This window comes from Cataglyphis hispanica, chromosome 12 (assembly GCF_021464435.1).
Source record: "Cataglyphis hispanica isolate Lineage 1 chromosome 12, ULB_Chis1_1.0, whole genome shotgun sequence".
Taxonomy (NCBI): Eukaryota; Metazoa; Arthropoda; class Insecta; order Hymenoptera; family Formicidae; genus Cataglyphis; species Cataglyphis hispanica.
In genome coordinates, this window is record NC_065965.1 from 2085445 (window position 1) to 2100673 (window position 15229).

The 15229-nt window shown below is 30.8% G+C and overlaps 2 protein-coding genes across 4 annotated transcripts in view; one reads left to right on the forward strand and one right to left on the reverse strand.

Moving 5' to 3' along the window:
* Window positions 1-9733, forward strand: part of LOC126853363 (myb protein) — a 28045-nt gene extending 18312 nt beyond the window's left edge. For both annotated transcript variants that reach the window (XM_050599019.1, XM_050599018.1), the window contains exons 2-10: window positions 2292-2478; window positions 3052-3216; window positions 4056-4371; window positions 4559-4877; window positions 4971-5356; window positions 5567-5874; window positions 6147-6236; window positions 8225-8353; window positions 8990-9733. In XM_050599019.1, the coding sequence (XP_050454976.1) occupies window positions 2292-2478; window positions 3052-3216; window positions 4056-4371; window positions 4559-4877; window positions 4971-5356; window positions 5567-5874; window positions 6147-6236; window positions 8225-8353; window positions 8990-9124 (2035 nt within the window). In that variant the 3' untranslated portion in view covers window positions 9125-9733. The remainder of the gene's footprint in view (window positions 1-2291; window positions 2479-3051; window positions 3217-4055; window positions 4372-4558; window positions 4878-4970; window positions 5357-5566; window positions 5875-6146; window positions 6237-8224; window positions 8354-8989) is intronic.
* Window positions 9734-12804: 3071 nt separating this feature from the next.
* Window positions 12805-15143, reverse strand: LOC126853571 (RING finger and CHY zinc finger domain-containing protein 1). Of its 2 annotated transcripts, none has more exons than XM_050599420.1 (5): window positions 14398-15143; window positions 13659-13976; window positions 13213-13491; window positions 13043-13133; window positions 12805-12971 (listed from the first exon to the last, which is right to left on the reverse strand). In XM_050599420.1, the coding sequence occupies exons 1-5, from the start codon at window positions 14740-14742 to the stop codon at window positions 12907-12909; spliced, it is 1098 nt and encodes a 365-aa protein (XP_050455377.1). In that variant the 5' UTR covers window positions 14743-15143; the 3' UTR covers window positions 12805-12906. The 2 variants fall into 2 exon arrangements, with proteins under 2 accessions (XP_050455377.1, XP_050455376.1); XM_050599419.1 differs by having other exon boundaries at window positions 12805-12980.
* Between the last annotated feature and the right edge of the window lie 86 nt (window positions 15144-15229).

Here is a 15229-nt window from a genome sequence, read left to right on the forward strand (position 1 = left end):
AAAGGATTGAGACAATTTTTTTTCTTTTTTATGTTCTCTTTTTGCGTTTTGTAAAGATACGTTCTATTATTATTGGAAATGGTTGCATTAAAAACAATTTATATCATTTTTGCATCGATGCTTTCATTTTTATTATTCACTTTTTTTTATCTTCTTGTATCACATCTTGTACAGATTTTTAATTATTCTCAAGATATTGGACTCATAAATGTACATGCACCTGCAGTGAAATTATATATTCATATATTAAAAGGTGCAGAACATGATGTTATCGATATCTGTCATTTGAAAAATCGATTACAATCATCGAGTCGAGTTAGGACATGTAATTAATATTTTAATCCATCATTTCTATATCTTAGATTATTGATCTATATACATACGGATAAAACTATATTGATATGTCATTTTTGATAGAGCAAAGCTTTTTTTGTTATTTGTTATAATCAGTATTACTTAGAAACTAGCGCTTGTTGTAATAGGCGATCACATCGTTATGAAAGAAGTTCTTTCTTCGAATGTAATTAACTGAGAGATGTCGTTTTAGCTTGTTTGCATTCCATGGTGTTGAGCCGCTTGTGATGACGTAACTTCGTCTTTCGTATCGCTATGTGTAGCAAACATAATACGTAGCATGGCGCTTGAAATGAATCGGGTTGTAAAGTCACACGCTAAGCATTATATATAATAAATTATTATATGTATATATGCGAAAGTTAATTTTCTATATCAAAGTTATTTTCATACAGCAATAATTTTTTTACATAGAAAATATTATTTTCACAAATATATGGCGTTTCGATTTTTTTAGACGTTAATGATATATAACATTCTTGTTTAACCGCGTGCGTAGCATTTATAAATTTCATGATTGAAATAGATTTATTAGAGGTGAAGATATTTTCAATCGATGCCCGGTAATGCATTAAGCAATAGGAACGATAGAACTCCGGGCCATCTGCAGCACACATATGTTTACGACACACATCCATGGTGCTCCGCGAATGCTATCATAAGCTAAGCGTATCCCCAATCGCGTTTACCCTGGACTCTCCCCGGTATATGCAGCTGTTAGGGACGAGGGAAAGGGGGAAAAGCGAGGGTGAAGCAGATTGCGCGGTACATAGAGGAGAGAGAGCCTTATTCGACATTGCCTTCTGTTCTCAAAATGCATTGTTATCTGGAGACAGGCTGGATAATGCGCAGAGGCTCACCTCTGCGGAAAATTAGCAATCCATTTTTACAAATTAATTGTCTATATAATTAACCTGCTTTTTTCCGAAGAATTCCCGATATGTTTTCGGAAAAGTTCCAAAGATTAAGATTCTAGAAACAATAAAAATAAAAATTATATTGAAATTAAAAAATAGAAGGGTGACGATGATCTTTTCTAATCAAATTGAATAAAAATTATTAATTGATACGTATGAGCACTGTGTGCACCAGTAGCCCAGCCTTTTATAACTTGTATTTTTCTTCGTAAACATGAAATTTTTAGATTGATGGTAAGTGATTGGGGAAGGATGTGCGAAGGATGTAAAAAGTTAATAAGGAAGCACTCCAATTACCTGCGTACGAAACGTGACAGGAAATCCCAAAACGAGGAAAGATCAAGTCCTTCGTGACCGCAAAAACCGGTGTTTTCGCGGTCAAGATTGCTTCCCGAATAGCGAGGGTGAAATTAGGAAGGGACGGCGACGATAGAAGTTGCGCGACAAAAGAAAGGAAGCATAAAAATCGAGGCAGGATATTCACCCATCCGTGATTTCCTGTCTCAGTCGTTACTTCCCATCAGATAGAAGATATATATTTTGTTTGTTAAGCTTCCGTATTGCCAGAATCTTGATTCAAACGATTACAAATCTCATAATGCGGAAAGGAAGGCACTCCTTTCCTTACAACGCCATATAATGATATAAGCAATATCTAGGAGATTACCAAGCATTAACGGAACACTTTAATTTTCTATTCTCTGTTTTTTATCAGTATTGTTATTACTTGTACTAACTATAAATTTAAGAATATCGATTTCGAGACATTTTTTTCGCAAAATATCTACAGGTTTACAAAATCTATAACACGTGATATTATCATGTTATCGTCTGTATTTAATAAGGATACAAATCTTAAATTATTTGTAAAAAGATGCTAATTAATAGTTATATAAATTTTTAGCTGATACTATATCTATATATAAAGACTTGTTTATGAAATATTATTTTTTCTTGCGATGTTTATTTTGACACAAATAATTTTATGTGCGTCATATTGTATTTCATTGTATATTTCAGATCTCGATCTAGGTCAGGTTACGATTCCAGTAGTGGAGGAGAGTCCGACAATGAGTATGGCATGGTTAGTCAAAGCAATCAAGTACAAAATCAAGTACAAAATCAAGTGCAAAATCAAATATCCATTAATGCTCCAAATCACGGACAAGGGAAACACATAAATAAAGGAAGGTGGACCAAAGAAGAAGTAAGACTTTTATTATATATATTTAAGGACCGCGCGATATAAGAATTTATATTATAATAAATGTAACTTGTAGTATTTTTTTTTATTTTTGCTTTGATATAAAAAAATTTAATGTTTATTAAATTATATATAAAAAAATTTTTAATGTTAATAAAAATGTCTTTAGCTTTTCTTTTTATGTAAAATTAAATATAAAATTAAATATTTGCAAACTTTTTATCTGAGAATTTATTTTTTGAAGTTATATTGATTCCACGACAGTTTTTTATTAAGGAGCAGGCATGTATATCGTTATATTATATCGGTTCTATGTAGCAAATTAAGGGAGGGACAATAAATGTACGGATCCCAAAAAAAAAAAAATGTCCACCCTTCGTATTTCCTACAACGAGTTGCACGCCGTGGAGACAGATGCCTCGGTTACCCCATAGAACATAGGGTGTACACTATACGACTTCACGTGGGAAAGCCTACGGAGGTCGATCGATTTCCCTGCCGCATGTTGTGCTTCCGTTCTTCCTCGTCTTATGAAGCGAAATACTTTCACTATACGTGTCACTTGTCTTTTTATAGGACGCTTTATTGAAGCAATTAGTAAGCAATGCAGAACAACTCGGCACTAGTCTACGATGGGACATTATAGCCAGTCGTTTCCCAGATCGAAGCGATGTCCAGTGCCAGCAGAGATGGGCTAAAGTCGTGAATCCGGAATTAGTCAAGGGTCCGTGGACAAAAGAGGTGGGAAACTTAAAAAGTTTCGAAATTTATTATTTTCTTCAATAATTTTATATTTAACGTGTATATATATATATAATGTATGTATGTATGCACTATATATTATTGGGTGATACATTATCGTCGTACGGCACTGCACATACCGCCTACGCACACATGGATCTCAGTATTGCTTGATGGGGTATGCAATAAGAAAAAGCTGGGACCACACGGTGATGCTGCATCGCTGTGCCAATGCACTTGGCAACAACCAAGGGCATATAATGCGGCTTCACAAATCAAATGCGCGTATATATGTATTATAGCCTTTTTCCATTGCAGTACCTTTTTTAAGTTAAAATATCAATTTGATATTCTTATTCTGATATTTGCATATCGCGCGAGTATCGCTTGATATTATTTTTATAACAAATTAATAAATTATATATCATGTTAGATTTTTACATATAGAAACATTTTTTTCTCTCCTTTCTCTCCTTTTTTGTAATATTTTTTAAAACTAGATTTTTTAATTAAAGAGAAAGTTTTTGTATATCAGATTTTTATTTTAATAACTTTATCTTTGTTTATCAAGCAAGAATTATTATTATATTTTATTAAAATATTTTATTAAAAAAGACATCAAAATACAAAATAGATAATGTAATGAATTTTTTTCAAAACTTCTATATCATACATTTATCTAAAAGAAAAACAATCACATATGTCTTCATTATATATAATATGATCCAAAATCATAAAATATTATTATAACAATTTCGTAAACATTTTTTTAAAAACTATATTATTTTACTATTATATACTATTTTATAAAATAAAATGTTCTCCTTGGTCTTTTATAGGAAGATGAAAAGGTGGTTGAACTCGTAGAGAAATTAGGCCCGAAGAAATGGACATTGATAGCGCGACATCTTAAAGGCCGAATTGGTAAACAGTGCCGGGAACGGTGGCACAATCACTTAAACCCGGAGATAAAAAAAACCGCATGGACTGAGATGGAGGATAAAATAATTGTCGAGGCTCATCGTAAGTTCGGCAATCAATGGGCGAAGATTGCTAAATTACTGCCGGGCAGGACTGATAATGCGATTAAAAATCATTGGAATAGCACAATGAGAAGAAAGTATGAAAGCGAAGAAGGACGAGTTACAATTAAAGGTGCTATTCACAATATACATAATGATAAATAAAATTTAAATAATATAATATTGTGATAATACTTGATAGTATTTTTTAAAATTTAATATAATGTATGAATATATAATTATGTTTTTTACATTTCATAAACTATATAGACTTGATAAAATAGTAGACTTGATAAAAAAGAGATCAACAAAACTTATAGGTAGGGGCAAGAGGAAAAATACAGAAACTACCACTACCATAAGAGATCTAGAAGACAGTCTTTGTGACCCAAGTCGGATGAAAGTTGATTTAATTAGTGTCGAGGGTGTCTCGCCGCTAACCGGCAGCAGTTCACACGCTCTCGATGTTGATCTGGATTGGATCAAAACTTTGGAACAACAGCATCTCACAACGCCAGGATACCTGGATACGATATTATTATCAAACAGGTGTGCACGTGACAATGAAAAGAGTATGCAGTCTCCGTCGAAGAGAGCCTCTTCTCGAACGAGAACCGAGACAATTTCATCATTCTCTAAGTATGTTTATCTTTGACATAATGTAATATGATGTCTATTAATGTTTTACTTTGTTTGCGGATTTTAATTTTTTTTTCTTGTGTGTATGCGCAGATATTATAACTTATCACAAGAAATGTCGAGAAGTTCGGACGTAAAATTAATACCAATGCCTGACTTGGAGGAGATATCCGAACATACAGAAAAGAAGAGTCCGCCTCCTATATTACGCAGACGAAAAAATGTAGTACAGAGCCTGCAGAGGATAGAAGATACCCCTGATAGTGGGCATTTATCGGATTACAATATAATAGACCAACAAGCGCCAACGGGAAACACGACTCCTTCGACTCCTTATAAGCCGCTTCCGTTTAGCCCCTCGCAATTCTTGAACACTTTAAGTCCGGAACACTCCTGGCCGCGTGCGAGTACTCCTAAAGGAAGCAGTCCCGGTCCGCTTACGACTCCGCAACCTACTGGTCTCCGACGAAATCAAAATGGTATATATATCTCAAATTTACTCAAATTTACAATGTATATTGTACGTTTATTAAATAAATCCTCTACACATGAGTTGAATAATTCCTTATATCCAATAAAAAAATCTTTTTAGCGAGAATAACGTTTATATATAAAACGCTTGTATAAAAATTTTTAAACATATTTTTCTAGGAATGAAGACTTTCTTATTGCTATCATTACTTTTACAGACGATAATACACCGAGGACACCGACGCCATTCAAAATTGCTATGGCCGAGGTCGAACGACGAACCGGAGTGGCACAGTTACCAGCTACTCCTAGTCGTCTAGATGCTCTGACCGAGATAATCAAACAAGAGACTGATCGCGAGAGTCTGGCTAGCACGAGTACAATTCTTCAGGATTCGGGTTACAACACAGTACGAAGACGCGGTAAAGAGAATAGTGCACCAGGAGGAAAACGAGCACGCAAAGCCCTTTGTCAAGCTTGGGCATCCCAAGACAATGCCGAGATGAGTTTTCTTGTGGAGACACCAGTATGTTACACGGATAAAATTATTCGAGACAAATAGAGAAGTCGTGTTCAGCGAACACAACAGCTACATAAGCGATTAGCTTTCAAAATAGCATCTAATTTAATAAAATTAAAAGGATATACCAATCATAAGCATAATTGTTGTTTAATAATTTTTGTTGTTTAGCAATTGTTGTGTTTGATTGAACGCACTCTCGCAATTTACAAGAGATATGTAATGGACTAGATAATAATGTATACCTAGATAATAATGTATTGTTTTTATTTTCCTAGAGTAAGAGTTTGAACGCCTCCATGCTGTTCTCACCCGAATCCATGGCACTGGAAGATAGTTTCTTAACGGCAGGAACTAGTCCAGTAAAGGTAGAGCAACAACATATCCAAAATCAAATTCATGATCAACCTGCCCTATCCTGGTATTATTCCTGTACCAATCGTCCCTAGACACGCTAGCCGGCCTTTTAACGCTATGTCTATGCTTAAATTTTTTTTCTGCATCTTTTATCTGTTTTAAATGTATAATGCTTATCTTATTTTTTTAAGAAAAAAGTCCAATTATGGCAGAAAATCAATAACTGCTATTTTCTTTATCTTTTTATAGCTATTTTCTTTGTCTTTTTATAGCTATCTATATATCTTTCCATATCTTTTAATGCCCAATCCAAAGATTATCGTTCGTATTAGTTTTAGGTATGATATAATAAAATAATATATAATAAACTATATATATAACATATATATATATATATATATATATATATATATATATATATATGTATATATGGCATTTACGAACGCTCGATCTATTTATATTAATTTATTTCAATGACGCGTGCGTCTTTTGCCCTGTTAATTATTTATACATACTATTACTCTATTAGATTTATTATTTTAAAACAAGAAGTAAATTATTAATTTATTGTAAAAATTAGAGAAAAAAAACATTGTATGTCATTCAATCTTGACTAACAAAAAAGTACTTAAATTATGTACGTGGATAATTTTATACTATTAGGCATTTGTCACTTTTACGAATTGTGGTCATTTATGTTTTTTAATCAAAAAAATACATATAAATTATTAATTATCATGTTTTAAGCGTGTACATATAATCGGCATATGACCGATCTTGTTCCGTTTTTGTTTGCTTCGCTCTTATTAATTTTGCTGAGAATGGATTCTAACAATGAATCGCGAATAATTATATTAATAACACTATACGCAAATGTACAGATGCATTAACACGTTTGAAATGATTTTAATGCTATATTATTTTGTTATTTCGAACATATGTTAATATTTAATTCCACAATCCTTCTTCCTGCAAATTAAGTTCTAGATAATCCTGCACGAGCGTAATGTTTTTTAAATGTTTTTTTCTACATATTCATATTAATATATATTTATATTAATATTAATATATATATATTATATTAATATTATATATTGATATAATGAATTCTATATATTCATATTAATATTAATACATATTATCAATATATTTATACATATGTGTGTGTGTACATATATATATATATATATATATATATATATATATATATATATATATATAATATAAGTATAAATATATTATGTATATGTATTTTTGTTTTTTTAATGATATGTTAAGTTGTCGCATGTTAATTGCATATACTAACTGAAAAATCATCCTCTTTATACAGGCCTGGTCTAGCGTACCAAAGTATCTCAACCTCTTCCCGATCCAAAGATATTTATGCGCGGTATCCAGTCAAAAACGACCCGCACGTGCACGGCGCGTATCCAAAACGTAAAGGCCTAGTCTTTTTCATCATCTTTTTATTTAGATATTTATTGCTACATCAAATAAAATCGTTTTTTTCTTAAGTTTTAAGAAATTTTCCTCTTTTATTCAAACTCAAAAATAATTTTAAAATAAAAAAAAACGAAAATAAAGATTTTCAAATTGTGAGTTATTTGAGATTATGAATTATTAAAAATTTTTTTTTATAAAAAGATAACACCAAAACTCCTTACCTGAAACCAAATTGAACAAAAATCCTTATGTTGTCACCCAAAGGCCTAGTCATTCCACAAATTGTGGGCATTCTATTTCTTCTTCTTTCTCTTCCATTCTTTCCTCTGCAAAATGCATTAAATAAGCGAGAAAAAGCGGATGAAAAACTAATTTATCATATCTCATTCTGTGATCTCTGAAAAATATAAATTAAAATTTTTAATCTATTTTTTTTCATCGATTACTTGTAACTTTGAATCATTCCCGAATTGTTCAAATATAAAGTCAACGCGTATTTTATTTTCTAAGAATATCTCTTGTATGCCGGCTGCTAGTGTGTGTCTATCCTTTCCAGACTCCTCACGACTTTACATCTGTACAACAACGGAAGCCGAATGCCAAGAGAGCGATCACATTCGACGCGTTCGACAGTCCTTGTTGTATCTTCAGTCCTCTGCCTCTTAGGCCGATAAAACGACCCAAGGTGAGTTCTCGTTAAATAATTATATTTTATGTAATTTATGTATATTTTATGTTTTTTGTTTTTATAAAAGTTAGAAATTACACTATTAAATCAACTGGGGTTTAAATTCGAATCTACTAAAATAATTTTTGAAATTGATCCTATATGTATATACTCTAATTGTATAACTAAATAAACTGAGTATCATTATATGCATGTTTATATTATAGTCAATATTATGATTAAAAAGATACCAAGATTTCAATTACAATAAAAGTTAATCGCGATGAATATAGAAGTAAATCATTTAAATTAATTTTAACTAACATTTAATTCATTTAATTTTAACTAACATTTATATGTAATGTTTATAAATGTAGTTTAAAACCTTTTTTTATATAAGTAAAATGTACTAACACGTGTATTTTAAAAATATTTTATATATATATATATATTTGCATACGACTATCTCTCTCTCTCTCTCTCTCTCTCTATATATATATATATATATATATATATATATATATATATATTTTTTTTTTTTTTATTTTATTTTATTAAATCAAACAAATTTCATACTACGTCATTGCTAATTTTTATTACAAATGTACCTTGCATTAAAATCACACATCTACATTTTTTTCTTTCTTTTCGCAGTTACAATTAGAACCGCAATGGACAACAGTGGCATGTGGTCGCACGCGTGACCAGCTTGAGATGACTCGCGCCGCCCGACGTTTTTTAAGCAGTCACGGATATCTGCCGTTACGTCCACGTTCTTTAAATTTTTGAATAAAATAAAAGAAATGGAAAAACGGAAAAACACCACACTCGCTCGGCCACTTGTGCTACAAAAAAAAAAGACAAAAAAATACAAAACTAGTCGTAGAGAAAGAAATGTAGAGCATTTTTGTTTAAAGAATCCGCCATTATCTCAAATAATCCATGTACTATGAATTCAAGAGATAAATTAAGCGACAAATTGAATTAATTGACTTCGATGTACGTGGATTATCAATTCTACACTGCACGAGTGAGGTGGCTTTTTCCGTAAAAAAAAAAACGGCAGAAATAAGTGTCTTTATTATTTACTTCAAACCCTCTTAATACATTGTACATAAAATTATAAAATTCAAGAAAGGAAGGTATGAAAAAGGATATGTGTACTTCTCATCATTTAGTATAAATCTTTCTCGTCTATGTATCAAAAAATGAGAAGTACATCTCTTTTTCTTCTGTTTTCTCTCCCCTGCTTAAATTTTATAATTTCATTTACAGTTACTCCTTATAAATTCTATTCTATGAGAAAATAACCTCTGCATTTGATAGTGTTCTGTATTTAATAGTAAAATATAAATACTTTAACGCGGCATACATGTAAATTTTACACATAATATATATATATATTATTACTATATTATATATATATTATATTAATATATATATATATATATATATATATATATATATATATATATATTATATACTATTATTATATATATATATATATATAATATATATATATATATATATATATATATATATATATATATATATATATATAGCAATAATTGAATATCCCTGTTTATAATGTGCGCAATATTCATGCGTTTACAATCCGTGGCGGTTTCTAAAAATGTATCAGAGGAAAATCAAGATTATTCTCTCATAGGATGGAATTTGCCTCCAAATAATAACTTCGCAATTTTTATAATGAAATTTATATGCGTATCGAGTGATATCGAATAAATGCAGATATTAACAAATTTTATATTATTATATTATTATCACTTGATACGCAAGTATGAAATTGAATTCTTGTCATCCTCTTATAAAAAGATTAATGGAATAGAATTAGAATCAATTTATTTGATATAGTAGTATATATTATATGTAATATAAAACAAAAGCATTGTTGCGGCCATTATGTACAAAGAACCACTTGTAACTAGTATTTAATTTACAAAGGGATATAATAAAAACATGATAATCATAACGAAATTTATCTATCTATGTCACGAAGTTTTTCTTTTGTAGATAATTGGATGCATAACATGCTTTTAATCTGTTGATAAGTAAACGGTTTAACATTAATAAAGTTGTTTCCATAAAAGTAAAATATGAATATTATAAAAATACGAACCATACTAAAAAATATCAAAGATTTGCCAAACTGCTTAATTTTGTAGTTTCTTAAAAATATAAATTTCACTAAAATTAATGAGCTGTTTTACTTGGAATGTTATGGAATGATATATAGAACTTTAGAAGTTTTTTACCGATTTGCTTTTCAATCAGAAGTCAAAATTTCAAAATATTATATCTGTGTCATTTGTGATCCCACGAAACTGTGAAATTGAGACTTTAAGGAAAAGTTACCGAATTGTTCTTAGCCAGTCGTTTCTTATATATACGAGGGCTATTAATCGGTGAAAAAAAATATTTTGTATCAAATATGATAAAATACAATAGCAAAAATCACGATTATCTGCCATGACTATCAAGTATTTCATCTAGTTATTGTATATACGTACAATTACACTAAAACAAATTACGGTAAGGATTTATATTAATAAGTGAATATTAATTACTAGAAGAATGCCTCTTGGGAGAAATGTAAATTTAACATATGCATATTGAAATGATTGGAATACATATAGAATATTTTAGCATTTTCAACCTAAAATATTTTCCTAATCATTTTTACTACATTGATATTTCATTGTTGCAGCATGTGCCACTGGTGCAAATTTATATGTGCTCTTGTGTAAAACATTCACACTTAAGAGAGAAACTGTGTGAGAGCGGCGATACGCTCAATCTTCTGCGACTAGATTATGACTAAAGTGAGATCTTTTTCCAAAATATATCCATAAAAAGTTTTCAGCAAGCATAATTTTCAAGCAATTCTTAACAGAAATTTATCAAATTCTCTTTGTTTTTTCAAAATATTAATTAAAGTGCAATTACAATTAGGCCATCAATTTACATATCTTAATATGCAAGAATACTTTGATATATGACACTACTACTAACATGATTGGCATTTGTGAAAAAAATATGTTCCAATATTATATTGCACATTATATTGATAAAATAATAAAAATGTAAACTTTATGTGTTAGATTATATATTCAAAGTAGAAAGTTTTACTCAAGATGACACTGTGCTACATTACCTAATAATATAAAAGATTTTGGGTTATCATGTATTTCTTTCTCCATCAACACAGCCACATATACATGCACACATACACACATCAAACGTACACACACACATATCAATTTTCATTATTTTTCTAGATATGATTAATAAAACAGCTACCAATGCAGTTGCCATTTCAGAAGGCAAATCTAGCTAGACACAGGGAATATGCATAAATCATTATCAGTATATCCAAAGATGTGCTACATAAAACTTTCATTTATGTATTTGTTGAGCAATTTGGAATTCAATTTTCTTTTATCAAAAGTAATTGGCAACAATGCTTTTAAAAATATGTGCAAGGTATTTATGAAATCACCACAAGTTAATTTTTGAAAGTGAAAAAAATGCAACAAAATGAGATGTACTAGCATATTTTCGTTAAGAAAAAATCGATTCCAAATTCATCAAACATTATATACACATTATCACATAATAATATATATTACACAATAAGTTTAGATATTATGTAGGTTGTTCCAGAAAAATGATGCACCATCTCCTAATGGCAGATTTTTTATATCATGCAAAATTAATTTTTGAAAGGTAATTGATATCTGAATATTTTCATTACTATGCAATATTTAAAAATACAAACTTTGGTCAAACTTATTAGCTAAGTATAAATGTTTTCTATTTTAACTTAATATTTTGATATTAGAATTATTTACGAATATCTTCAAGAATCTGCTATTAACAGATAGTACACAAATTGTGAAACACTTTGTATATTCATAAGATAAAAATACCAGAAACAAATAACAATCAAGATCCTCAATGTAAACATGATATACACAAGAATAGAAATGTCTTAACATGAATTTGTATATATCGAAATATTGGATTTTCCATGTGTGTGTGTGTGTGTGCGTGTGTGCGCGCGCGCGCGCGTATGTCTAAATTCATGTATTAAGACACTTTTGTTCTCATGAGTACATATGTGAAAAAGGAATGTCCATGAAATGTTTTCTTGTTGATCACTTCATTGACTATTGTTTTTAATTACAATGCAATCAACGAGACAAAAAAACCTGAAATCTATTATTTTTTTAAAGATTTTAAGATGTTAATGAAATGATCTACATATTGGATCCAAAAATTGCAATAGAATGTGTTACAAATAATCACTAAAAACAATTATGTACTTTTGATGATATCTGGCCTCATTTAGTAATATTTAATTTTTATGTACTAAAATTTGCAATTAGCTAAATAATTCTCGAAAGAGTACTATAAAGGCAACAAAAAACGCAATTTGCTACAAAATGTCAAAGACAAAATTTATCTATAAAATTTTTTCCATCGATATTAATATAATATACTCCTTCCTAATCAATGAATAATTTCGGATGATATTCCGATTTTTAGCCTTACGATTGTTCCTTTTCTTCTTTACTACTGCCACCAGCTGCTGCTTCTGGAAGGACATCTGGATCTGTACAAACTATCAAGAATTCGTATAACCGTTTAGGACTGTAAAACAATTAATTAGCAATTAATAATTACCTGGAGAAGGTGAGCCTTTTATCCTGCAGGTATTATAACTACCACAATTTAAACACTTCAATCCAACAATATGAAACTTCACTGTTGATTCCTGAAAGAATAGATAATATGCCAATATTTTTTTTATTACTCAAACATGTTTGGGATATATATATGACAGTAGATTCAACCTCATGGCAGTCTTTGCATAAAATATCAGCTTTATAGTCCTTATATTCCTCTGGCATTGGTGTTAGTGATACTTCCGCATCTAAATATTTCCATAAATCTGTCATATCTAAAAGCGACACTTGACACGTCGGACAGGCATAATGTCCTGATTGCAACAATTCCTTGAAACATGTACGATGTAGTAAGTGCCCACAACCGGGAATGTGACATGGTGTGCGACTTGTATGAATATCTTCGAGGCACACAGGACAATTGGAATGTGAGACATTCTCTATGCACTGTAAAATAAAATTTATTCAATGTTTGTATAGCAAAAATTGTGTAAATTTCATATAATATAAATATTTTAAATTAGCTATTTATTATTTTCTATTGTTATTTCAATACATTTTTGTTATTTATATAAATATTTTGTATATGCACTATCATATCTATATATTCTTACCGTATGTCCATTTTGTAGTTGAACTGGCAAACACATGTTGCATTTTGCACAGTGAAAAAACTTGTCACGTCCACCGACTCTACATATGCCACAACCATCACAATGGTATTGATTTTTATCCTCATCATCAAAAAGATTACATTCGAGGCATGTATATTTGCCAAATTGACAATGGCAATTTTGACAAGTGGCTTGAACAGGTTGACGAGTATCACAGAGAACACATATCAATTCTGTGACTTCTTTCCTATTTACTGTATGTGCCTCCTGCTCATCGTGACAAAAGCGGCATGTATATACTTTGTTGCAGCAAGGAGTCTAAAAAAAACAAGCACATGTTAAAACACAAGAACTTAAAAATTTATATATTAAAAAATAAAATGTATTATATTATTTTTACATATTATACTCATTATTTATTTTTACTATATATTTTGAAATAAGATTCTTGATATGAAATCTTTAATAAATATAAATTACATATTTGTATGTGACAATAACATTCAATGTCACATGTTTCTTTTCCAAAAGATAATAATAATAATATCATTTCTATATAGTAATAATATCATTTCTCAGTACAAAAATAACTTTTTAAAAGACACTTTATTAATATTTTATATAAATCAAATTATAATGTATTAAAACTTCTATAAATAAACATCCAATTATACTAATAAATTTGAAGATGTTACATTACAGAATAATGGAATATTTTTATCTTAACTTTTACACATACCACAAACTTGGACTTTCGCTTATAGTGCTCGCAGCCATAATCATCCTCCGGAGTGGCGAGCAATTTCTCTCGCGAGGTAGACGCGCGATACATGGGCCAAGCATAGCTCTCATTCTTCGCAACGGGCTTTTTGGTGCCGCAGCCAAGATTATCGTCGTTACTACTCGAAGATGACTTCTTGGTGTCGCGATCTGTCCTCGATCCGTCTTCGTCGCCATCCGCGGTGGATTTGTCGGTGCCGCGACTGGAAACCTCACCGCCCGCGGCAGGTTTCTCGGTATCAAAACTCTGATCCTCGTCGTCGCTGTGCACGGCGTGCGTCTTATTCTCATCGTTGTTCTGCATGCTGATATAATTAAGTTCTTTCTTCTCATCGATCCAAGGTACGGCCTTCTTGCCGATTAATACCGAAGATGGTGCATTTCTAGAATAATGCGTGTCGTCGTCGCGAACTGAACGGAAGGATCGTGTCTCGGGGATATCTTCGAGCTTTTTCCACGCACGAGAAAGTTCGAAAACGTCGAGTATGTTGATGTGTCAATTACATCGAGCTCGCGAGAATTGTCTAAGAAAAATTCTCGAGGAATAAGATCGTTTCCGTCATTGACTCAAAGCAAGGAAATTTGTCCTCACAATCAAGCGCAACTACCTACCTGCACACTACAATACTACAATTGGTTGCAGCATTTCGCGAAACGACATCGATCGTGATCACAAATCCCCATATATTTGCGCACATGTATGTTAAACATGTGTGTGTGTGTGTATGTATAAAAAGTATTAAGCCCGTATCAGACTACCGATTGAAGATTGAAATTGACCAATCGGGACA